General features: G+C 36.4%; 1 protein-coding gene across 2 annotated transcripts in view; it reads right to left on the bottom strand.

Annotated features, from left to right (window-relative positions):
- The window catches only part of LOC136257623 (uncharacterized), a 148,400-nt gene that overhangs the window by 103,734 nt on the left and 17,311 nt on the right, over positions 1 to 27,355 (bottom strand). The window contains exons 2-7 of one of the 2 annotated variants that reach the window (XM_066050872.1): positions 27,108 to 27,170; positions 24,172 to 24,681; positions 23,813 to 24,007; positions 20,497 to 21,006; positions 20,138 to 20,332; positions 16,826 to 17,335 (exon numbers count right to left, since the gene is read on the bottom strand). In XM_066050872.1, the coding sequence (XP_065906944.1) occupies positions 16,826 to 17,335; positions 20,138 to 20,332; positions 20,497 to 21,006; positions 23,813 to 24,007; positions 24,172 to 24,681; positions 27,108 to 27,159 (1,972 nt within the window). In that variant the 5' untranslated portion in view covers positions 27,160 to 27,170. Of the gene's footprint in view, positions 1 to 16,825; positions 17,336 to 20,137; positions 20,333 to 20,496; positions 21,007 to 23,812; positions 24,008 to 24,171; positions 24,682 to 27,107; positions 27,171 to 27,355 lie in introns of those variants that run through there. The other variant, XM_066050873.1, reaches the window with a different exon arrangement.

The following is a 27,355-nucleotide window of genomic DNA, read 5'->3' as shown; positions in this document are numbered from 1 at the left end:
ACTTTAGTGGCCAAAGTGGTTAGCAGTATACATGGTAACAATGTAATTGTAGTAATACATCTGCTACCACTTAATTAATAATATTATTTTTATTAATGGATACATATAATCATATGTATAGTTACAATGAAAGCAAGTCGCATTGCTGTTACATATATCATTCCACCATCACAGAGTTTTAGTGTCAAGATTCTGATTCAGTCCTCTCACAATTCCCAGTAGAATGTCTTGATGCTGATCACATGATACAGTCCATGTTTGTGGTGCAAGACTCATTGTATTATACATTTAATGCATATCTTTGTTGTGTGATCACATCACCAAAGAGTTAAATAATTTTTCGCTTCAGTAGCTGCTAATTGAGCTACAGTACACATGTATGGTATCAGACAAGCATGTGGTTAACATGATGATGTGTGACATGCTAGCAAGCTATATTATTATTGTAATGTTCTTGAGGTTACATTAAATTCACTGTCAAGTATTGCTGTAGACTCGTTCATCTGATGTGGGGACAAAGAGTGCACAACTGAACAAGCAAGTACAACATTGTACCTTTAACATACCTTACAAATATTCATGGCAGACTTGATACAGCAGTAGAAAGATTCACCTGAAGAGTTGTCAGACCAAGAGCTCACAAGCTTCTCTTATAGCCACACGTGGTCCTTTTTACTGGGTATTTTTATGTGAGAATAATGATCTGCTTTAAATTTCAGTTTTGATTTCTAATTGGTTTATGTATGTATGGTATTACATTCACATGATTTCAAGAAGCCATATACTAGTGAATTATGTACAAAGCGTAAAAATTTAAATCCACTGTTATTATTGCAGTAATCACACGAAATGGGATGCCTGGTGGCTAAAAATATATCTATATAAGTATACAAATTTTTGCTATCAATTGGAACATTAGTTCAAATAATTATACTGCATATTATTCTGTTGCTGAATAGGTTTCTGTAAAAAAATGTACTGCAGTGACCTTTTATACAGAACTATATGTGACTTTCTTCTCAGGGTAACAAATGCACCTAGCCTATTATTATAACATTTACAACACAATTTATTTTAATGCACTGCAATGTCATGCAAAATATTAATGCCACCCACTCACGACTGAGAAACTTCAATAAAAGGAAATATTGTTACATTTTGTTGTAACTACAGACTTTCAATTGGTCTCTGTTACACTTTTTTTGTCAAGCTAAATAATTGACATTAGCATTGATCAGGTGGTGAATGTGCGGGTGAAGGGGTGGACAAAAGTCTTAATTCAATTTCACATGTCCAAAGTTGGTCACAGGCTGGCTGTGCATGCATGCCTGCTCCTGCAGATATTGTTTACTGAAAAACATACACGAGTGTGTGTTTGTATGGCTGTCTGCTTCTGCGCATGTGAGCAATGTGTTTTATGTGTTAAAAGCAGCCAGTAGAAGGCTAAGTAGAGCCTGTAGTTAGCTTCCACATACCATTAAGCTTTGTTATGAAGTGGCACTCATTCCCATTTTAAATACAGGAGTAACAAGTTTCTGAAGGAGCTCTGAGTGCCTTCCTCAGCCCACTCTAAACACATTAATGACCAAAATAACATAGAGAACTTCCAAATAAACTAGGAATTGAGTTTAACAGGATATGTTCCAGGGGTGGTTCTGGAAAATTTGCTGACTGGTTTCCAACTCAATGGCAGAAAAGCCCATCAGGGTGGGGCAAGTCTATTCTGAGACATTTTAAATTAGCTACATATGAATAATACCACCCTAATAAATTGTTTCACAGTTTAAATCTTATACCACTTCAATTCTATACAGAAAGATTTGATGCATTATCGAAAAAAAAAAAGAGGTACCGTATGCAAGGAAATTTTGATGTCAAAAAAATTTGACGAATCGGTTTAATTCGTCAAATTTAAATTTGTCAAATGCTTATAAGTGCCTTTAAAAGTACAGGTTTTGTCTACAATTTCTTGATTTTCGTCAACATTTTATTCATCAAATCTGCTGAAATGTGAATTCATCAAATTTTTCAGATGCCAAAATTTCCTTGCGTACAGTACAGTAGTCACAACAGCTCAGGGGCTAAAAAAGGGGGGTAGTTGTGGCCAAAAAGCTAGTTGTAAATGACTTTTGGCTGGTTGTAAATGGTGATTTGGCTAGTTGTAATAGTCAGACTAAATAGCAAGCTGCACCACACTGACAGAAAAGAATAAAGTCAAAAATTCCATACATGTGCTGTGTGTGTTACAGGGATTTGAGTAAAAAGTATGTCAAGATACGGTCTTGAGATTGCCATTTTCAAATATTTTCCACTTGTGGTCCACTAAAATTGCAACTTATAGCTAGTTATGGTCATTTTCTCAGTCCACTATTGATATAAAATAATTACCTTAAAATCTTATACAACAATAGTTTGATCTAAAGAATTGGCTTGTACGTCACTGTAAGTTTGTTTGCTACTCCCTATTTCCAGGTATCTCAAATTGCTTCCAAATTCAATATTGCCACAATTGTGTTCAACTAGGTAAATATACTCCCACACTCCCCTGAAATCCCTTCAATCATTCCCTTCGCTGACATTTTGCTACACAACAATCATGACAATATACCCCTGTAGAACACAAAATACAAAGTATGTAGTTCAAACACAAAGAAAATTTATATGTACTACCCTCCCCCCCTCCGGTCTCAGGTTTCGGCTAGTTGCAAAAAATAGTTTTTTTAGCCACTACAACAGCTTAATCAATAATTATTTTAGAGGTGCTTATTACATTTAAGGCTCGAGAGAAGCAATTTTGTGCACAAAAGAAGTCATGTGGTTTGATCACTATAAAGTTACTATCTTTTAGCACATGTAATACACCTTGTTTAGACTTAAAAATTTAATTATTTTTCAATTTAAAAAAAGCTGACTGGTTTCCAGAAACCGGTAAAATTCCCTTAGAACCATGCCTTATGTGTTCCATCCTTATACACCAATGAATATGAAATGCAGCATTGGGGCATTGTGTAAAGAATTTTCATACAAACTAATAAACAGTCAAGCTTAGAAGATATGTACGTATGTAGCTACTTAAGTGTATTAGCTAATAATAATTGTATTGTTTGAATTTTTAGCACTGTATAGCAAAATAATTAATAATTTACACATAATACACAAAGTACATAAAGTAATTGATAACATATAATACGTAGGGATGGCCATGGGCAATTTGTTATCACATAGATCCTTTATACTCTGAGTGTAAAGGATCTATTGTTATCACGACAATCATGATTGTTTTGTTGGCAATAATCAACATCAATATAATAGTGATAATCAAAATCGGCAATTATTGCACAGTAATAGAGGAATTTTTAAAAAGAGTAGCCATGAATTTTTTTTTCATTTACTAGTTGAATATTTTTGCTATAGTGGTTAAGTGGATCACAATCATGATAACAGCTCATATTAATCGAATTAATTACCCATCTGTAATAAAAACGAAAGCAAAATTACACATTATATATGTATATATTATGTGCATGAATCCATGGTTACGGTCCCATTGAGCTGGAAAAATATTAGCTTACTGAGCACCTAGTCATTAGAATTTTCTCATCCCCAAAATTTGGTGCTTCTTAAAATAGCAATGCAAGTGCATGGGTGGATGTTTGCTAACTTTACTAGTTTTATTAAAACATGCACACCAAAAAAAATTGGAATTTTCAACTAGAGTAGGGACCATAGCACATTGATAAAAAGTACTGAAACAAGCTGGAGTAGTGCACGATATTAAATCACAGCAAAACAATAAGAAGTGTTATATCCCTACTGTGCAAAATTATTATGACTGGTGAACCTACGCATAGTGCATAAAAGAAAGAAATGTCGTTGCACGCCCCAGCGATCAAATATTGTCTGAAAAGTGAAGTATCCATTACACTTCGGTTCAACCTGTTTCACAGCATTACAAATCTCGAAAAGCACCTCTGCAATCAAAGTAACTACTATGAAAAATATGGATGACTTCCGGCAAAGGGAAGGCTAGTGCCAAATCGACACCTTTTGCTGTAAGCAAAGATTAATGAGACACAAAAGAGGACACCGAAAAGTCCATGAAGAATGCATTGTACATACTGTGGTATGTGTCCGGCTGAAGCAACATTAAACAGTCTGAAGGCATCAATTACTCAGTCTGAGTCAGTCAGTAGAAAATTCTGTTTAATAATTTTTAAAAATTTCATAGCAAATTGCTGAAAGCATTTGCATTTCAGGTTGATCTGAATGCGTACTTGTTTGGGCAGTTTTATCTAACCAATATTGCCTCATTGTTGTCAGGGAAAAGTGAGGCTGATGCTTTTTCATGGACCACACCCAAGCCTTTGTGGTCCCTACTATACAGCATTATTGTACTGTATGATTACTAAATTATGTTACATACATCAGAATGCAACCTTAATAGACCACTGTCGCTAGCTAATGTTTTTATATTGCAAAACAACTAGCTAACTGCATTCGACAACCAATGATGCAAGAAATCATTGATGAGACATAAAAATGGCAACACGAGCAACTAATAATTATTATGTTTATGTGGCTTGAGTTAAATGGATGGAGAAATAGATGGAAAGTTATAGGGTATTAAGGGCTCAAAAACTGAGGCTTAATAAGAGGAATTTTACAGTACAGGTATTAATCCATCCTGTAGTGTTGCATAGCCTAATTTAGAAAATTGGTACTGACAAAAGTTTAAAAAATTTTAAGGACACATTGATTTTGCCAGTAAACTTTGTGACACAGCTGATAGGTGGGTAAAATCGATAAGCAAATACTGGAATAATCAGTGCAATTATACACTGGGGAACATAAACCTTTGCAAATTTTGCTAGAAAATAATATTCTAATAGAACAGTCACATACACGAGTATATGGCTATGGTTGTATGGCCTATACATAATGCAATCAAACAATCAAGTGATTAAAGTCAAAGAATTGGATGTGTGTGGAAGCCTGGTTTCATCAAATCTGGTCACATATATACCTTCTTGTTAATGATTGCATGCTTTTTGGTAACAGGAGGTGAATTTCAAGATAATCTAATAACTAGAACAATCCGGATATTTTATTCCAGTATCAAAATATATAACCTCTTGTGTGATGGGGTGTAGTTTGTGCCCACATTCCTTTGTTTGGTCACAATTATGTATCAGAATATGTATCAGAATATGTACCATATTATTGAGTTTGAATGGAGATCTGTGTGTGACAATTTCAGTTGTTTGGCTATACATCTTTGACATGCTCCATAGTAGTTCTAGTATGGATTAACATGTTAACTTGCTTAGCTCTTGCCTTTTTCAGCAATCTTTATTTCTCATAATTATAATTTTTAAAAATTGTTTAACGCTAGTTATATTACAAGAGTGAAGAGTAACTAAAGAGAACGAAAGAGCAGAACATTTTTGCCATGATAATTGTGATAGTGGATGACTATTACATCTTTAATTTGCTGCAAAAGAGAAGTCAACATGTTAGCATCAATAAGACAAGCTGCAGCTTTAGGTTTCTTCAGTGGATAGGGATAAACAGTGTACAACCTGAAGGAATGATGCAGTGATCAACAAGGCAGAGCCAATTTTATTTAATTGATTCCTGAGGGGTGCTTACCACTTAAGAATCCAAGCAATGCATGTCTTAGTTGCTTAGACAATGTTAGGAATCCAGTTTGTAGCAAGGTGCCTAATCAAGTATGATATCCACATAAAAATTATTGTTGTAGTTGCTACTAAGAAATTTGCCAGAAATTGTCCCTACATGTATATACCATGAACCAAAGTGCTTTATATTCTATTACTAGAATACAATATCAGTTATCTATGCTTCTACTGTATCCAGTGGCTTGGACGACATATCCCTACACATGTACATGACTGCATGCAGTTGACAATGAATGTCAAAGAAATATTACACGTACCGTATACTACAATATCTAATTGTCCTGAAATTGCAGCAGACAACATCAAGATCACAAAACATTTTCAGGAACATATACATCATGGTTATTAACTCTAATGGTTAACTAGATTAGCCATCCTTTTGCACTGCAGCATACATACACTATATCTTCTTGGTTAAACACCATAGTTACTATAGCCTAGTGTCAAAATTCAGTGTGGCTACTATTCAAGGGTGGGCAGTATTTGAGAGCAACATCTATAACATAAAAGCAGGTATTAATTGTGGCAACTGTTCAGTATAGCAAACAAAAGTTGTTGTTATAATAATTATTTAATTCATGTTTAATAGCTCAAGTCTATTCACTGTGATGTGCACCAGAAACGCAGATGAATGGTATGGCCTCTATACATGATGTAGAACAACTATTGTTCTTTTCCTTACTAAGAGCACTACAGAATATCACTGCAGGATAGTCTACTTCACCAAAGATAAGCAAAATATGCCTCAGAATAATCAGGAGTTTATTCAAGGGCAGCATTTATACTGTGTCCTTAAAGGGACAATGCACTGTTTACAACATCTGACTATTTTGGGGCCCAACAAAATCATGTGATGCTTGTACTTTACCACCTGCAACATGAACTTGACAAGATACACAATGCAATCAGCTGGTCTTGGACAAGCGTTGAGTGGCTTCCATACATCAAAACATAATACAGCATGTAAACAGCGCATTGTCCCTTTAAGGCCACTGTATTCAAATGTAGTGACTATTAAAGTTGTGGCATTTAACCAAGGAAATATGGCACCTCTATACAATACACAAACATCAAACATAGTCTTGCATGTTGGATCGTATGGAAAGCCCATGTGAAATGTCTAGCATGTGAGACTAACACAAACACTGCACATGACAAAAAAAAACAAAAAACAGTTGACTAACAATAACGTAATTAAATATTAACAAAATTAATGTGTTAAATGTCACTATATACTACAAAAGTACAGAGCTAATGATGCAATAGTTTGATGTTCTACATAAGCACACTGAATTACTTTTTAGCTTTCACACTGGTATAAGCTGGATTGGGAGAAATGGTAACACCAGAGCCTGGAGTAGTTTTGGTGCTAGTTCCCAGCTTTGTGGCTACTCCATATGATGGATTAGGTTCTATAGCAACATTAGTGATCTCAGTGGGTCGAGCATAATCATAGTAATCTTCAGTTATTTTATCGTTTGGTTTGTTCACACCATAAGATGGGTTAGGTTGTACAGCAATATTAGTACCCTGTCCTGTGTATGATCCATATGATGGATTAGAGTCCATCTTGATAGGATCATCACGACGTAACTGAGGTAACACTATCTCACTGTATTCTTCTTCCTTCACTTTCTTTTCTGTAGAACTTACACCACCTGTACGTACATGTGAGCATCACCAAGGGTGAATATCATGACTAAGACACAAACTAGTCTACTGTTATGACCACAAGGTAACAAAGTATGTAATATGCAAGTAATGGCCAGTAAAGCTGTCAAAGCGAGTAAGGAGAAATTAAAGCTCAGTATAATTACACACAAAGTATATAAAGCAATACAAAGTATACAAACATGCTATACAGATATACACTGAGATATAGCCAAAATCATTGGCTTTGGCTCAGTCAATTTCATTTACTACAACATGTGTATATAATAATGTACACTCACTATCAGATATGGTATTACCTATCCCAGCCATAACAGAATTTGATTTCTTCTGATGTAATTGTCTCATATAAATCAATGCAAGTAGTACCATGATACTGATGACTACAATAACTACAACTCCTCCTGCTGCTCCACCAATAACAGCACCAGACGATCCTCCATCGCCACTTGTTTGAGATCCTGGTTGAAAAAAAAGTATTTACTTAAAAAAAAGGATATTACTTAAAAAAAAGTATTTGTATTAGGTTTGTGTCTGTACATCCATAGACAAATTATGTACTCAGCTATTCTAATTACTATACAAAATTGTCATCATCTGATTTTTTATTTGGATAGTTAGTCAGTCAGTTGGCTATCTATGCAGCCAGCTCACGGTCATAAGGCTAGATACCAAATGAAGCAGTACACAATCACTACCTTACATCACAATAACGAACTCCTGTTTGCATGGCATGTGCCGTTTCAGGTTTTGATGGGTGTCTGCGTTCCACGCTTGCCTTTCCTTTTATCTTTGATTGTATGTTCATTTCCTTATTTATGCAAGGAAACCATACCGAGGAATTAATTGGCCTAGAGAAGCATATTTAGATGCCACAAAATTACTAGATGCTTTTGTGTTACTATAAGAGGGAGTAGATACATGTAGCTGTACCCAAGTCATAAAACTGTCACATGGTGAAACCATGTCCTTAAAAGATCAGAATGCATTGCCACATCTTCAATGATCAGACCATGCCCTTTAGTAATCTAGCTGCAATCATCTGCAGTTTTGCTGTAGAAAACAATAAATAGCAACTACACCTCTCAATCTATTGTGTAGTTCACTCAAGACAAGCAGCCAGATACTCTAATAAAGCAGTCACAGCCACACATGTATAATATAGCTATGTTATAACAAAAAAGGTAACAAACTAGTGCAATTATAAGTTATTAATTTAAAAATGAAGCAGGGTATACCAGCAAGTGAAATAAGAGATATAAATATGAAAAATGGTAGCTATTACAACATACGTAGCTATGTGATACTTTGGCATTAAACAGATAGTGGCATATAGCATGTCAATGTTGGGATTTTTATACACATTTGTAGCTATGTTACCATTTATGTCATACTTTCTATCACCTAAACTCTTTTCATTTTGTTTTTGATTAATAATTATCACTGGGCCTGCAAAAATAGAGCATGCAGACACAAACTACACCCCGTCACATACCACGTCATATCTCAGTAATGGAATAGAATATTTGCATTCTGTAACTATATTTATATATGTAGCTAAGTAAATGTTTAATAACGGTAGAAATTGCATGGCCTAATTGTAATAAACAAAATCCATAATAATGTACTGATCACTTAGGAAAAATAAATAAATAAAGAAAATCTAGTTCATATATACACAATATGCATGTATTAGCATGGGTGTTTGAAGGTGACACTCAGGTTTTAACTAGCATATTGCTAGGGAAGTATACTGGTAAAGCAGTTTGCTGATATCTTTGATGACCAACCAGTTTAAGGATGCAGTACACTTTGACTCATTATACAAGTACACACAAAAATTTGGAATTTTCAACTAGAGTAGGGACCATAGCACATCGATAAAAAGTACTGAAACAAGCTGGAGTAGTGCACGATATTAAATCACAGTAAAACAATAAGAAGTGTTACATCCCTACTGTGCTCAAGGTACCATAATGGAAATGCACAGTAGGGATATAACACTTCTTATTGTTTTACTATCGTGCTTGTTTCAGTACTTTTTATCGATGTGCTATGGTCCCTACTCTACTTGAAAATTCCAAATTTTTCTGTGTACTTGTTTGTTACCTTTTTTTGTAAACAATTATTATGATTGGTGAACCCACGCACACCGCATCTGAAATGGTTCCACGTGCCCCAATTATCGTCTGAAAAGTGAAGTATCCATTACGCTTCGTTGACAGCTATGTTAAACGTGTTACGCAGCATTTTGAATCAAGAACTGTTCGAAAAGCACCTCTGCAATCCACGCATACTGAAAGAAAAATGGTGCCACGTGCCCCAGTTATATCAATTATTGTCTGAAAAGTGAAGTATCCATTACGCTTTGTTGTGGGTTATGTTCAATCCATTACACAGCAGTACAAATCAAGAACTGTTTGAAAAGCACCTCTGCAATTAAAATAGCCACTATGAAAAATTTCCGTTACGAAGGAAAGTCATCACATGCTACCACCATATTGACACTTTTGGTTGTCAGAGAAGATGAATGGGACACAAAGAAGGACACTGGTAAGTCCATGAAGAACGCACTGTATTTACTGCGGTATGCCAAAAGGCACCTGTCGGGCCAAAGCTATGTCGAACAGTGAAAAAATCAAGCCCGTAGCCTTAGCCATTATCGAGTTACGCTTGTCTGAAGGCATCAGTCAGTTACTGAGTTACTCAGTCAGTCAGTCAGTCAGTCAGTCAGTCAGTCAGTCAGTCAGTCAGTCAGTCAGTCAGTCAGTCAGTCAGTCAGTCAGTCAGTCAGTCAGTCAGTCAGTCAGTCAGTCAGTCAGTCAGTCAGTCAGTCAGTCAGTCAGTCAGTCAGTCAGTCAGTAGAAAATGCTGTTAAATAATTTTTAAAAATTCCATAGCAACTTGTTGAAAGCGTTTCGGGTCAATCTGAAAACTTGTTTGGGTTTAGTTTTACCTAACCAATACTGCTTCATTGTCGTCAGGGAAAATTAAGGCTGGTTTTTGTGTGATTTTATCCCATGGGCCACTCCTACTCCTTTGTGGTCCCTACTAACTGATACACAATTTTATAATATTAGTGTGGAATTTAAATTTAAAGTTGTAGGCTGAGCATAGTCACAGATTGCAACTAGCTCATTGCAATACACTATTGTAGTACATGAATCATAACTGAATTGGCGATGCATGGATGTATATTTCTATGCACCATGTGTCAGCTATAGAGGTTATCCATTTGATGCCACACTAAATAGTTTCCATATAATTACAGGTTATCTTCGTGAATGTGTGAAGCAAGAATGAGTTACAAGCCAAAGAATGCTAGTGAAAATAAGAAAGCTGTGGTGCATTCGTTATGCTATTCGTTGCTTAGTAATATCACTTCTCAGCTGAGAAACAGGGCCATTAAACTCCAGCTGCTTGCTGGCTTGTACCGCTAAATTAACCCAGTCCTGCTCTTCACTTGGCTAATAATATAAGTGTACCAAAATCACAAAAAGCTTCACTTTCTCACATGGGTCCCATTGATTTATGCCTCAAAAACATGGTGGCTACTAACCGTTAATAACTTAAAATGACGTAAACGAATAACTTCTATTGATCAGACTAAACTGAAAAACAGAATAATATTTTACGCTCATAACTGCTAATCCATACAAAACAGCCAAGCTGTATAAAAAGGGTGCAGCCTTCAAAAGCCTGGGTGAAAAAGTTGTGAATTCAAAGGTGGGGGTCATGAAACAGCTGCAGTGATGTTAATAATAATACATTCTAATAATTCCATAATTAAAAATACCACCATTGCAGCCATTTCATGCCTGCCACCTTTGATTTCACTACTTGTACAGTTTACTTATAACTTTTGTCAATACTCTAATAGAGTGCACATTTTAAAAAGAATTTCTAATAGAACACACATGGAATGTTAGATACTCCACTAAATTATAACCTTTACTATTGAGTAGATTTTAGCTACAATTTTCATTTATAAAGTAGAAATTAAGTGAGGTGAACAATCATGATTGCAGCAGCTTAGTGGCTAAGGATATGGGTGTTCAGTATGGAGGTCCCTGGTTTGAACGCTGGTAAGTTTAACATCTTTTGTCCACCTTTTTACCCCATGACTGTTCTATTAGAATATCTTGTCCCTGCGGTCCAGTTTTTGCCTTGCAACTCTTTAGCTATCAATGTGATTTCTTTTAAACCACAAAACGTTTGAGCTACAAGTGTGATGAACCTATACGCATACTGATTTTAAAGTTATTCCCATAAGCAGTTTACCCTGTAGGTGTGACAACAAGTCAACCTTTTTAATTTCAAATAATTGTTCATAGCTCAATGACTGTTTATCAGACTTGCATCAAACTTGATACGTGATTATGTTGTGATTCTTAAAGTGCACAAAATTTCTAGATAATTGAGCTACAGTACGCATTTGTATAATTTGTAAAGTATGAGAAAAGAATAATCTAAGCCTCCAAGTCTCTTAAACAAAGAAAAAGGAGAACGGAGAGATTAAGCCCAAACTTTGAGGGCTTATATTTCACGACTGCATTATGCAATCTTGATATGTGGGGTACTGAAGGTGGAGGGAACTAAGTATGGCATTTTTGTAAATATACTCACAGTGTGGCATGCCGGCTTTCTTGGCTGCACAACACACTACTGTGTGTTTTGATTTTAGTTATTTACAAACAAGTAACTTGCTCACTTTTGACTGTTGCAAAAACATATGGGCAATTCCCATTTACTCCACGACTAGCCTATGCATAAAGCCAATGATGGATTAGTCTTAGGCGTGAGTCTATTATGCTCCAAAATGTGCCTATTATATACTTTTTGGCATTTCCCAAAATTCCTGTCTCTTATGCTTGTTTTTATGCTTTTTAGAAATGTGTGATGTGGTGTCCTTTTATACAATAAGGAAAATTCTAGACTGTTTCAGATTGTTCCAGATAATTCCAGAGCATTGAACAATAAACAAATACATATATAGGTCACATGATATATAAGTTACCTTAGTGTATAAAAACCTTGTAATTAACATGATTTGTGGGGAGTTCATAGATTGTTAATGCTAAAGCAGTTCTGGATGACTTTACATTGGAGGTCCTACCGAGATTGACTGTTACCAGAGAGGAGAGTGGACTTCAATAGCAGTTTCAGCCTTAGTGAATTAGTAGAGCTACTACGTACATAGCATAGAGACTTGAAGATTTGGCTTAGGATATGAGCCAGAGGAATGGAAAGTCTAGGACAGCGTTTCCTTTAAACTCTAAAAGACTGAAGATATGTCAGCTACAGGAGCTGGAACAAGCCCCATTACAGCATCCAGTGATGACTGAGGAGAAACTGAGAGCAATGGACAAGAATCCTCCAGACACTCAAGTTGTGGTTGATGTGGAGAAGGAACCTGTCACTGCAGGATGCAGATGGATTATTTTTGTCTTTTACTTCACCATTATCTTCACAGTCACCTACTCCTCAAACATCTCCAGCTCCTGTGGAAGAATTGCCTTCAGAGCAAACCCTAGAAGAGGTCAAGGATGACCACCCACAAGAATATTAAACTAAGCATGTCCAGAAAAACACAAAGATAAAGTAAGGAGTTATCAAAATTAGAGGCCAATTGTGTAAAGTTGCAAGAGCAACTGCACCACTCCACAGAGGAGATAAGTTTCCTGAGGCAGTATTTAAGAGGAAAAGACATAGGCAGTGGAGACAGGGGGGCCAGGGACACTCTTTGTAAGAAAAGTTCGAGATACTCTAATAGAACAGTCAGGATCTGGATACTCTAATAGAGCAGTCACAGTATTCAGAGAAGCAGTGTAGCAAGTTACTTAGCTACGTACATGTAATTATAAATAAGGAGATATAATTGGTGGAGAGCAGCTATTGTCAGCAGGCTGTGACCTTTTTTTTGTCTTCAACTTACAGCTGGCCTGGCACCCTTACTCTTTGGCCTGCTCCACCACCCCTGGGAAAGAGCAAGAATTGGATGCTAAAGAACAAGATCTGAATGTTCTTAAGGATATAACAGAAGAATTGATGGGTAAAGTAGAAATGTTGCAGCAACAGCAACAGTTGGCCACTCAAGAAATTGAGATATTTAATAAAGAGTTGGAAGCGAGGAAGAGTAGTGTCAAAGAACTTTGGAAGACCAACTGTGAGCAGTTAAATGAGTTTGATCAAGCTATGTTGGCTAAAGACGAGGAGTTACAGAGTCTGAGAAGTCTGCTGCTAAGCAAATCTCAAAACACATATGGGCAATCTTCTGAATTTCCAATAAACCAAGTACAACTCGACTTCTCTACAGAATTTCAAGAGTCAGTGAAGCCTTACCTAATGTAGGTGAGTTATGGACTTTATCCACAATGACGTCACAAGCACAAGATGGCCACGTTATTTGGGGTACTAATGTACAGGCTCCTATGAAGAAATTCTATCATATTTCACTTGTGAAGAAAGATACCAACTAGTAGCCAACAGGTATGGGTATAACGTAACAAAAACCATTGCAAACAAGCGTTATCTCGAACATTTTCCACCACGCAATACTAATCATTTATTATGTTTTCTTGTACCCATACCTGTTGCTTAGAGCTCAACATCTCCTTCCCTGGCTAAAATATGATTGATCAAAGCAATTTCTCCATAGGTGCCTGTGCATTAGTACCCTGAATGACGTGGCCATCTTGTGCTCGTGACATCATTGTGGATAAAGTCCATTGTTGAATGTTGTACAAACAACAAGTGTAACTCTAACACATTCAGTACCTACATTGCTGAGTTTAGGTGGTGCAACAAGGCTCTCACCACCAGACTATAGCCAACACAGACTGGTGACAAGTGGAGTAACAGGGGTAGGGTCAGCACCTTTGAACACATCTGAGTCAATGACTCAAACTACTGGTACCAACATTGCACCAATCACATGTTCATGTCCTCCATTAGTACCCTCTGGTCCAGCTTACACTACACAACCAGTTCAGTGACAAGGAAAGGCTTCACCAATTGATCCCTTCACAGCTGAGGACCCTGAAAAAAGATTTGATGACTGGCTCCCTACTTTGGAGAGAGCAGCTGTACGGAATGGTTGGCCTGAAGAGGAGACTCTAATGCAACTGGCAGTGTATTTGAGAAACAGGACTCTCCAGGAGTGAAAATTGTTGAATAAACAGGACCGTGGCACTTATAAGGAAGCTATAAAAGCTCTACATACATGACTAGACCCTGGGAATCAGACACTAGCAGCTCTTGATTTTTGCCATGCAGTACAGAATCACTCTGAAACTGTTATGGACTATATAAGACATCTAGAACGTACCTTTCAATAGGTTTTGGTTATGCATTTTAATCAGTGCTAATGAATCACAATTATGGAGTTTACTAAAGCCAGATAGGTAAACTTGCTTGCAAAGTCATTATTTCATGTAGAGTGGTAATTTCATATTATCAGTAATGTGGGTATGGCCCATTATTTGAAAACATGTGGAAATTCTTGCTATAGCACTAGTGTTTCACTTTAGCCCAATGTTTTCAACTCAAGGGACAGTGAGGGTAACAAAAAACTTTCTGTCTGAGTGGTTTTCATGGCCAAATCCAAGTCATACATACTAATCATGTGCATGTGATCCCCACAAACAATTTTGGTCTTAATATTATATAATTCCTGCTCAGTAGTAGCCTGGGATACATTCAGATGTATCCCAGGCAAGTTGCCAACTGGGCTACATTGCTAATGTAGCCCTGGAGACTCCTTTGAACTGAGGTGTGAAAGTGGTAATTACATAATAATTATACTTAGCTTAATGAGATTTAAAAAATATACATGTTTAAGGATGCAGTCACATTAGCTAGATGCATTTATCTCCACTTCATTATCTCACTACCACTTCAACTCCTATTCCTCTGACATTTCCTAGTATCACTACCAGTAGGCTCATAACCATTGTTACAAGTGATCATTCCGTTCAGTAAGCGACGAACATAGTGACAGGCTTCTTATGTGCATGGACAAACAACTTTTAGCAGAATAACCTACAAATGGGAGCTGAGATATAGCTATCAGTTGTTCATGGGGCTTCCTTCATTTACTAATTCAGCCATTTTCATACCTTTCTATTGCTACTCACGTATATGGCACAAGCCATTAAAATCATACAGTACAACCATATGTGTACGGTACGTACCATACATCTATATGCATACCATAATTATGAGTATAGCTTATAATCCATAATGTAATGCTAGCTGTACTTACAGTCACCTCATTCCTGCACTCAGTGAGACTGAGTGCAAGAATGAGGTCATTATGCAGACATAATCTCTGGAATAATAAATCTGGTATTGTGTACTAAGCTAGTAAGCTTTAACTAATTTAATTACATTGCTAAACTTGTAGAGGTTTCAAATTACTACTTCTAAACTACAGTACTGTGATTTACAAACTATACAATATAAATTCCTACAAAACTATAAAAAGGCACATACATTACATCAAATACTGTGTCACTGCCAGTTAGCTCATAACCAGTGAAACTTGTACTATATAACTATGCACAGTACAAATCTCTCTTATGACCCCTCATGTGCTACATATCACAAGTTATTTTAAAAGAATACACAACACCAAAGACAACACAGTAACCTACTCCTTTCACAACTCCATCCTCCTCCACTTGTCATCCACATTACTGATGATCCATCACTCAATACATCACACAAATATGATGGCTCTCCACTACCATCAAAGCCTTCTTCACACTGCAGATCACACATGGACTGATATGACCTACTACAAGACTCAGCCAACATGCTGTTCATTGGTAGTGATGATGAGGGACACTCCATGATGGTACAGGACACTGGTGATCCACTCCAGCTACCATCAGACTGACATGTTCTCTGAGGACTTCCAGCTAACTCATAGCCAGTGTTACATGTGAAACTACAAGTGTCTTCATAGGAAGTAACTCCATCATCTCCCAGTGAACAATTTATTGTACCATTACTAGGGTCAGTAAGCAAAAGACAGGGAACTATATAACATATGCATATAATTTGGTACGACCTAATAAAGATGTGTTAACATACCTCTTCTACACACATCATCACTACCATTCCAGCTCCCATTACTTTGACAGGTCCTAGTGTCACTACCAATTAGCTCATAACCAGTGTTACATGTGAAACTACAAGTGTCTCTCTCATAACCCATTCCAATACTACCAGAAGTACATGATGTTATCTCTCCATTGAATGGTGTTGTGAGGTTATTACACAGAATATCTAAACAAGCAAAACATTTAAGAACAGATGGCTGATATTTGAGTAAATTAAAAAGGTGTTTAATTTAGGTACCGTACAAACGCATACAATATATGAATATCTACATAATTATGTATATATGGTACATAATAGTCAACAAAAAGACTGTCACCATGCATACTCACCAAGTGTGAACTGGATCAATGGTTGTCGTCCATCAGACATGATGCCAGTACTAAGATTAAATGATGAAGCATTAGATCCAATGAATACATAGAACACATATCCAGGTGTTTGTATATCTCTAATGACATAACCAGAATCAGGTGGATTATAAAATCCTATAACATCTCCAGATAGAAATTGTATTCTGTTATTGCCAGTAAGTGGAATGATAGCTTCTAGGTAGGTTAACTGAGTATTGAGGTGATCTGATTGTATCTGAACTTTATTAACTAAACTATAGTTGAGTTGTGAAGTTGGTGACTGTCTCCATACTTGTATATAAGGAAAATTAGTCCCAGTGTTATCATAATTAGGTATCTCAGTAGCACTATCTATCCTAACCCTGATGTTGGTTATCCTACCGTTACAAGTAAAGTTGAGACGTGGAACAATTACTGTTCTATTAGCAATGGTCTGACTATCAGGAGTTTGCTGAACATTATCAACAACATCTATACAAGTCAGTCCAGCTATTGAATGAAAACCATAACAATGAACGACCAATTAAAAAGCAAATATCATACTACTAACACAAAGGAGTAGTTTGAAATATCCACGTAATATGCTAGCATTACGTTGGTATAGCACTCCAGCCTATTATGCTTTTATTATGCTCACATATTTGACACAGGCCAACATCCAATTGATTTCTGCTTGGCCATCTTTTTATTTTAATATACAGTGCAAAAAGATGGTGAAGTAGAAACTAATTGTAAATTTTTAGCTACATTAATTTTGGTAACAATGCAGTGTAATCATCTTTTATCATCTCAGTAGTATTGTTTATATTGCAAGCACACATGTACAACTAGCTGGATGTGATAATGTGAAGCATATAGAAAATGAATGCACAAAAGTGCCTATACTGTAAATGTTTTCTTGGCCAGATTTTGATATCATGTCTTTTGGTTACCCCATGAACATGTACTTGTGCATTCTTGGCCTCGCCTTTTTTTACAGCTGGACTGTTTTTGGCACAGGTTAATAAATCAGGACAGTGAATGCTACTCAAACAAAATTGACCTGAAATATGCTTTTCATTTAATACCAGTGTATTGGAACTTACTAAGAATATGTTGGAAACGACAGTTCTATTTGATACATGTTTGCCATTTGGTCTATGACAAGCACACTATCTGTTTAATTGTCTTTCACTGCACTGGATTTTTCAACATAACTATGGCATGGAGATGTACAATACCTACGTACCTGTATTAAGCCGTCCAAGGTTATGGCCCTCTTACTTGCTTAGGCATACATACATCTGAATACCCTTACTATGGAAGCAAGCATAACGATCGAGACTAAAGTAGGCACTACTACTAGAACTGAGATCACACACCAAGAGAGAACACCTCTTGCTGATAGAAAAATTTATTTGCATACAAAGTGCTTCCTGATGGCAGAATTTTTTTTAAAAGAATGACAGACTTAAAACATTTCCATCACAGGACTACAATCACCCTAGATGTCTGTATGGATATGTGATGGTGGCTTGATTTCATACCACAACGTCCAGGAAAAAGCCTGGTATTAGAAGAGCATTGGTTTCTAGGTCCTAAGCTACAACTATACATGGATGCCTCAGATACCCATGGATGGGGTGCACATGCACATGGTTCCAAGGACATTGGTCCAAAGCACATATGTGCATAGAAATAATGACTATACTGACTAGTGTTTCACTACAGAGTGACTGCTCTATCTAAGGGGTTATAGGTAAGAGGTGTCATGGCCTTGAGGATCAGCTATGGGTGAAGGCTGCATGTTCTTAACTTACTTACTCATGGCATTACTTACTTACTTACTTACTTACTTACTTACTTACTTACTTACTTACTTACTTACTTACTTACTTACTTATGGCAAATGTTGTTTACTTATGGTATTTTAAAAAGTGTGTGCAATTAATAGCCTATTGTTACTTCATTAGCATACATCATGATGTATTGGCTGATGGCTTCTAGCCAGCTGCCACAAGGCAATGGACAACACATTAGTACTCTATTACAGTTTCCATTGACTGCTCTATTAGGGAGTATCGTTCTATTTTCATGGAAATGAGTTCCATGGTTTGAAATATCCACCTGATATGCTAGCACTATGCTGGCACAGCACTCCAGCCTATTATGCTTTTTATTACGTTGGCATATTTGACACAGACTTAGTGATCGCTGCCTGATAGAATTCCCAGGAAATGTACCAAGAGAGAACTCCTCTCATTGATAGGAAAACTTTTATTTGCATGCAAGGTGTGTGTGGTTCCTGCTAGCAGAAGTTTCTTAAGAAGGTGATATATACTTAAGTACCAAAGTGAAACATCTCCATCCCAGGACTAGATGCTTATATAGACTATGATTGTGGCTTGATTTCCTGCCATACTGACTAGTAAATAAACCAATATTAGAAGAACATTGAACTCCAATACAACTACACACAGGTGCATACCAGGTACTAGTGGATAGGGTGCATACTGGTGTGGCAAATGGCTCCAAGGGCGTTGGTCAAGCACAAGTGCACATTGCCATAATGCGGAAGCAACTATTTGCAACAGTTGTAGCAGTACATACCTGGGGACCATATTGGCACAGGCAAAAGATCTTGTTTCCAGCATCAGTATACTGAAATCAGGCACCACTCATGCAAGCCAAACCATGGTCTTGGTTTGCTTATTTAATTAAATACAACATCAACATATGTACCACTTATATATCATGTATTAACAACTATGTTTATCTTGCTACCAACAAGACTACATGATTCTGGATGTTGGTCCCAGCAACCAACTGTACAAAAGACATCATCGCTGCTGGGCCTAGCCACTCCTTTACTTATACACCTTTCATGGAGTTGTCACATCCACTCATAGATATGGCTAAGCTTTAATTAGAACTATAGCAAATGTCTCACTATCCCTCCAGGAATCAGCTGCATGCTTCAGTCAATGTTTTAGCTTTATATATACTCTAAAACACTACAAAAAAGTTTGTCCTATAGCTGTCATGTTCAGCTGTACTGTCATCAGATGATATAGTGAGGGTGTGATGGTATCATTCTTTGTGTTGCAAATTGGAGGCATACAGCTAAGGCTATACAAAAGCATTTTACATTTGCAGTTGTTAAATTTCTAAACTTAAAAAGTTTGCTAGACTCTTCAGCATTGTATAATTCGTGATTTGTTATATTCCTATACCACAATGAGATAATATCAAAGAATAGCATAGTATTACTCATACCATAGGTTAAGAACTAATAAAGATGTGTTAACATACCTCTTCTACACACAACATCACTACCATTCCAGCTCCCATTACTTTGACAGGTCCTAGTGTCACTACCAATTAGCTCATAACCAGTGTTACATGTGAAACTACAAGTGTCTCTCTCATAACCCATTCCAATACTACCAGAAGTACATGATGTTATCTCTCCATTGAATGGTGTTGTGAGGTTATTACACAGAATATCTAAACAAGCAAAACATTTAAGAACAGATGGCTGATATTTGAGTAAATTAAAAAGGTATTTAATTTAGGTACCGTACAAACGCATACAATATATGAATATCTACATAATTATGTATATATGGTACATAATAGTCAACAAAATGACTGTCACCATGCATACTCACCAAGTGTGAACTGGATCAATGGTTGTCGTCCATCAGACATGATGCCAGTACTAAGATTAAATGATGAAGCATTAGATCCAATGAATACATAGAACACATATCCAGGTGTTTGTATATCTCTAATGACATAACCAGAATCAGGTGGATTATAAAATCCTATAACATCTCCAGATAGAAATTGTATTCTGTTATTGCCAGTAAGTGGAATGATAGCTTCTAGGTAGGTTAACTGAGTATTGAGGTGATCTGATTGTATCTGAACTTTATTAACTAAACTATAGTTGAGTTGTGAAGTTGGTGACTGTCTCCATACTTGTATATAAGGAAAATTAGTCCCAGTGTTATCATAATTAGGTATCTCAGTAGCACTATCTATCCTAACCCTGATGTTGGTTATCCTACCGTTACAAGTAAAGTTGAGACGTGGAACAATTACTGTTCTATTAGCAATGGTCTGACTATCAGGAGTTTGCTGAACATTATCAACAACATCTATACAAGTCAGTCCAGCTATTGAATGAAAACCATAACAATGAACGACCAATTAAAAAGCAAATATCATACTACTAACACAAAGGAGTAGTTTGAAATATCCACGTAATATGCTAGCATTACGTTGGTATAGCACTCCAGCCTATTATGCTTTTATTATGCTCACATATTTGACACAGGCCAACATCCAATTGGTTTCTGCTTGGCCATCTTTTTATTTTAATATACAGTGCAAAAAGATGGCGAAGTAGAAACTAATTGTAAATTTTTAGCTACATTAATTTTGGTAACAATGCAGTGTAATCATCTTTTATCATCTCAGTAGTATTATTTATATTGCAAGCACACATGTACAACTAGCTGGATGTGATAATGTGAAGCATATAGAAAATGAATGCACAAAAGTGCCTATACTGTAAATGTTTTCTTGGCCAGATTTTGATATCATGTCTTTTGGTTACCCCATGAACATGTACTTGTGCATTCTTGGCCTCGCCTTTTTTTACAGCTGGACTGTTTTTGGCACAGGTTAATAAATCAGGACAGTGAATGCTACTCAAACAAAATTGACCTGAAATATGCTTTTCATTTAATACCAGTGTATTGGAACTTACTAAGAATATGTTGGAAACGACAGTTCTATTTGATACATGTTTGCCATTTGGTCTATGACAAGCACACTATCTGTTTAATTGTCTTTCACTGCACTGGATTTTTCAACATAACTATGGCATGGAGATGTACAATACCTACGTACCTGTATTAAGCCATCCAAGGTTATGGCCCTCTTACTTGCTTAGGCATACATACATCTGAATACCCTTACTATGGAAGCAAGCATAACGATCGAGACTAAAGTAGGCACTACTACTAGAACTGAGATCACACACCAAGAGAGAACACCTCTTGCTGATAGAAAAATTTATTTGCATACAAAGTGCTTCCTGATGGCAGAATTTTTTTAAAAGAATGACAGACTTAAAACATTTCCATCACAGGACTACAATCACCCTAGATGTCTGTATGGATATGTGATGGTGGCTTGATTTCATACCACAACGTCCAGGAAAAAGCCTGGTATTAGAAGAGCATTGGTTTCTAGGTCCTAAGCTACAACTATACATGGATGCCTCAGATACCCATGGATGGGGTGCACATGCACATGGTTCCAAGGACATTGGTCCAAAGCACATATGTGCATAGAAATAATGACTATACTGACTAGTGTTTCACTACAAAGTGACTGCTCTATCTAAGGGGTTGTAGGTAAGAGGTGCCATGGCCTTGAGGATCAGCTATGGGTGAAGGCTGCATGTTCTTAACTTACTTACTCATGGCATTACTTACTTACTTACTTACTTACTTACTTACTTACTTACTTACTTACTTATTTACTTATTTACTTACTTACTTATGGCAAATGTTGTTTACTTATGGTATTTTAAAAAGTGTGTGCAATTAATAGCCTATTGTTACTTCATTAGCATACATCATGATGTATTGGCTGATGGCTTCTAGCCAGCTGCTACAAGGCAATGGACAACACATTAGTACTCTATTACAGTTTCCATTGACTGCTCTATTAGGGAGTATCGTTCTATTTTCATGGAAATGAGTTCCATGGTTTGAAATATCCACCTGATATGCTAGCACTATGCTGGCACAGCACTCCAGCCTATTATGCTTTTTATTACGTTGGCATATTTGACACAGACTTAGTGATCGCTGCCTGATAGAATTCCCAGGAAATGTACCAAGAGAGAACTCCTCTCATTGATAGGAAAACTTTTATTTGCATGCAAGGTGTGTGTGGTTCCTGCTAGCAGAAGTTTCTTAAGAAGGTGATATATACTTAAGTACCAAAGTGAAACATCTCCATCCCAGGACTAGATGCTTATATAGACTATGATAGTGGCTTGATTTCCTGCCATACTGACTAGTAAATAAACCAATATTAGAAGAACATTGAACTCCAATACAACTACACACAGGCGCATACCAGGTACTAGTGGATGGGGTGCATACCGGTGTGGCAAATGGCTCCAAGGGCGTTGGTCAAGCACAAGTGCACATTGCCATAATGCGGAAGCAACTATTTGCAACAGTTGTAGCAGTACATACCTGGGGACCATATTGGCACAGGCAAAAGATCTTGTTTCCAGCATCAGTATACTGAAATCAGGCACCACTCATGCAAGCCAAACCATGGTCTTGGTTTGCTTATTTAATTAAATACAACATCAACATATGTACCACTTATATATCATGTATTAACAACTATGTTTATCTTGCTACCAACAAGACTACATGATTCTGGATGTTGGTCCCAGCAACCAACTGTACAAAAGACATCATCGCTGCTGGGCCTAACCACTCCTTTACTTATACACCTTTCATGGAGTTGTCACATCCACTCATAGATATGGCTAAGCTTTAATTAGAACTATAGCAAATGTCTCACTATCCCTCCAGGAATCAGCTGCACGCTTCAGTTAATGTTTTAGCTTTATATATACTCTAAAACACTACAAAAAAGTTTGTCCTATAGCTGTCATGTTCAGCTGTACTGTCATCAGATGATATAGTGAGGGTGTGATGGTATCATTCTTTGTGTTGCAAATTGGAGACATACAGCTAAGGCTATACAAAAGCATTTTACATTTGCAGTTGTTAAATTTCTAAACTTAAAAAAGTTTGCTAGACTCTTCAGCATTGTATAATTCGTGATTTGTTATATTCCTATACCACAATGAGATAATATCAAAGAATAGCATAGTATTACTCATACCATAGGTTAAGAACTAATAAAGATGTGTTAACATACCTCTTCTACACACAACATCACTACCATTCCAGCTCCCATTACTTTGACAGGTCCTAGTGTCACTACCAATTAGCTCATAACCAGTGTTACATGTGAAACTACAAGTGTCTCTCTCATAACCCATTCCAATTCTACCAGAAGTACATGATGTTATCTCTCCATTGAATGGTGTTGTGAGGTTATTACACAGAATATCTAAACAAGCAAAACATTTAAGAACAGATGGCTGATATTTGAGTAAATTAAAAAGGTGTTTAATTTAGGTACCGTACAAACGCATACAATATATGAATATCTACATAATTATGTATATATGGTACATAATAGTCAGCAAAATGACTGTCACCATGCATACTCACCAAGTGTGAACTGGATCAATGGTTGTCGTCCATCAGACATGATGCCAGTACTAAGATTAAATGATGAAGCATTAGATCCGATGAATACATACATCACATATCCAGGTGTTTGTATATCTCTAGTGACATAACCAGAATCAGGTGGATTATAAAATCCTATAACATCTCCAGATAGAAATTGTATTCTGTTATTGCCAGTAAGTGGAATGATAGCTTCTAGGTAGGTTAACTGAGTATTGAGGTGATCTGATTGTATCTGAACTTTATTAACTAAACTATAGTTGAGTTGTGAAGTTGGTGACTGTCTCCATACTTGTATATAAGGAAAATTAGTCCCAGTGTTATCATAATTAGGTATCTCAGTAGGATTATCTATCCTAACCCTGATGTTGGTTATCCTACCATTACAAGTAAAGTTGAGACGTGGAACAATTACTGTTCTATTAGCAATGAGCTGACTATCAGGAGTTTGCTGAACAATATCAACAACATCTATACAAGTCAGTCCAGCTATTGAATGAAAACCATAACAGTGAATATTTAACAACCAAATGTCGTACTACTAACACATGGATACAAGGTATGATTTAAATGTGTTATAGATACTTTGTTAGCTAGCACTTATCTATTAATTTTACTTTATACTGTAGTTCCAGAATTATATTAGAATTTAGAAGCAGGGCCAAGACTTTGGTGTCACTTCCATTCCAATAGCTACTACTACTACTATTATAGCGGAAAGGTTAGGAATTCTAAAATTTAAGAAGGGAACATAGGAATACAAGGTATTAATAAACAAAGGTCATTTTTACCTGCAGCTATACTAGTGCATATTTAATTCCTACTTCAGTCATAATGGGTACACTCATGCACAAATGAGGTTGGGATTGAATAAATGTCCACTGGAAATGTAGGCAACCTCTTGTTTCACTCCATTATCCATACTAAAGTTTATAATTTCTCTTATTCTTGTTAGTTTATATACTTACTGTAGCATAACTTATGACTGGTGAGCCCACTCATACCAGCTACATCAAAGGAAAGTATGGCATTATTAAAATTAATTGCCTATTGACTATCAATTGATGTGGCTATTTCATATGTTTTCAGCTTCCATTACACAGAGTTACGAAGAGTATAAGAAGTGCGATTAATCCACTCAGTGAAGCAATTCCAATTTAACACAAGATGTGCTACCCATGCATGAATCAATACTCATGCGCTAGTGGAAAAATACCGTATAGAGGGAAACTTGAATGAATAGCCACATAGCTAAATTTTATTACGAGAAATAGACTTGGCAAATTCTAGCTCAATCTTTAGCCATAAAGAAGTTTATCTCAGGTGCTACAAGTAATTGGTTGGTTAAACTTTGGCAAAATTGTAGCAAATCACCAAATTCACCAAAGTTTCTCTCAATATGATAGACACAAAGACACAAATGATGACAAAGGTATGTCAGTCCATGATGCATACATTGTAGCTGCTATGATGAGCAAAAAGGTGCTTTGCAGGCCTGAATGACATTAAACAGTAAAGAAATTAGGTCTGTAATATCAACCATAGTCAAGTTATACTTGACTGAGGGTATCCACCAATTATTTAAACATTCAAAAAACTTATTAATAGCATTTTGAGTCAACAAAGTCGCTCTGAGCACATAATTATTTTTTAGGCTGATGTACACTTAAAATATATGGTTAGTTATCATCAAAGAAGTGTTAGACCGATTTTTCATCCCACAAGCATGCACAACAAGGGACAAATGAACCTTTGCAGTGCTTATGGGGCTCTTATTACTATACTGTGCTACATGATTAATAGCATGATCAACAGGATGATTTTAAATCATCCAGTTTATGAACCTGCCCTAATGTCCTTCCATACTTTGGTAGTGATGTCAGGGGGTAAAAAGAGGAAGTAGTTGATGTGAGGGGGCTGATGTAATCTCTAGCAGCAGGAGGTCTGGGGGCACAGCCCCCTAGAAACTGTAGTCTTTTTAGTTTTCATGATGTTTCAAAAGTTTTCAACTAAAACATCAACTTTTTAGTCAAACATATTAAAACAGTCTATACAGTAAAAAACTTTTTTGGCAAAGTTTTTAGAATAAAAGCTGTTGAATAAACATGAAACATTTATAACCAGTCTTTAGACACCTGGTACAGTGGTAAATACCAGCTCTCAAGTAAGAGGTCAGTGGTTACAATTCCTGCTGTAACTATTTTTTTCATTTTAAGACTAATTTTAGGAACATGTTTTCTTTATGAAGAGCTTTGACTGCTCTATTAGGGTATTTGAGAGTTCAATTAGAGTAGACTATATCAATCCTTTTCACAGTTTTCAGCCCAACTCCAAGAAGTATAATATTTCAGCGAGATCTGAGGGGGAGCTAGCCCCCCTCAGCAGACTGAAGGGAGGATTCCACCCCTAGCCCCCCTTTTCACTGCCTATGTGACTCAAATGGTTTCATGGGACCAGGAGCTTTGGAATGAGCCTTAGTTACCACCTTTCGGCTGATATAACTCAAATACAATAAAAACCAGTTTATCACACAAGGAAATATACATTATAGTTACAGGTGCAAGGAAAAATTTGACAAGCTTGTATGGTTAAAGTGAAGGGGATTGTCACTTGAAGTGTAAATTCAATTCCTACTTTAGTTCATATAATTAGCAATAAACCAGCAAGGCTAAAGTAGGTGATGACCTTAAAAATCCTTTTGTAAAAGCCTTACAGATAAGACAAAACTGTAAAACAATGCTGAAGAGAGATAAGCTGCTATCACATACTGTTCTAAAAAGTTCTAGCTTGCTAGGTTAAGCTGGCTAGCTATAGTTCATAATAGCCATGCTGCAGAGACGAGTCACCTTTTTCAAAATCTGTCACTGTTTAAAATAGAAATTAATTATGCAAATATAAATTTATGCTTTTCTCACCTGAATATGATACACTGCACATCAATACAACTACTAAACTGATGAGGTCCATATCACCAATAGCTATAATTTGAATACAAATATATGATCACGTTATCATCAAAATACACACCTTTTAATTTACTGAAAGGCATGTATGTACATGCAAGTTCGTAAACATACTGTATCTATCAGAGTTACTTAATACTGATGGTTTACCACTATTCATAATTATATGGGTTAAAATATTAGCATATAATTGCCATTTT

Source organism: Dysidea avara, chromosome 6 (assembly GCF_963678975.1).
Source record: "Dysidea avara chromosome 6, odDysAvar1.4, whole genome shotgun sequence".
NCBI classification, from domain to species: domain Eukaryota; kingdom Metazoa; phylum Porifera; class Demospongiae; order Dictyoceratida; family Dysideidae; genus Dysidea; species Dysidea avara.
The sequence above is the reverse complement of the archived record's forward strand: the minus strand, read 5'-3'. Positions and strand labels throughout refer to the sequence as shown.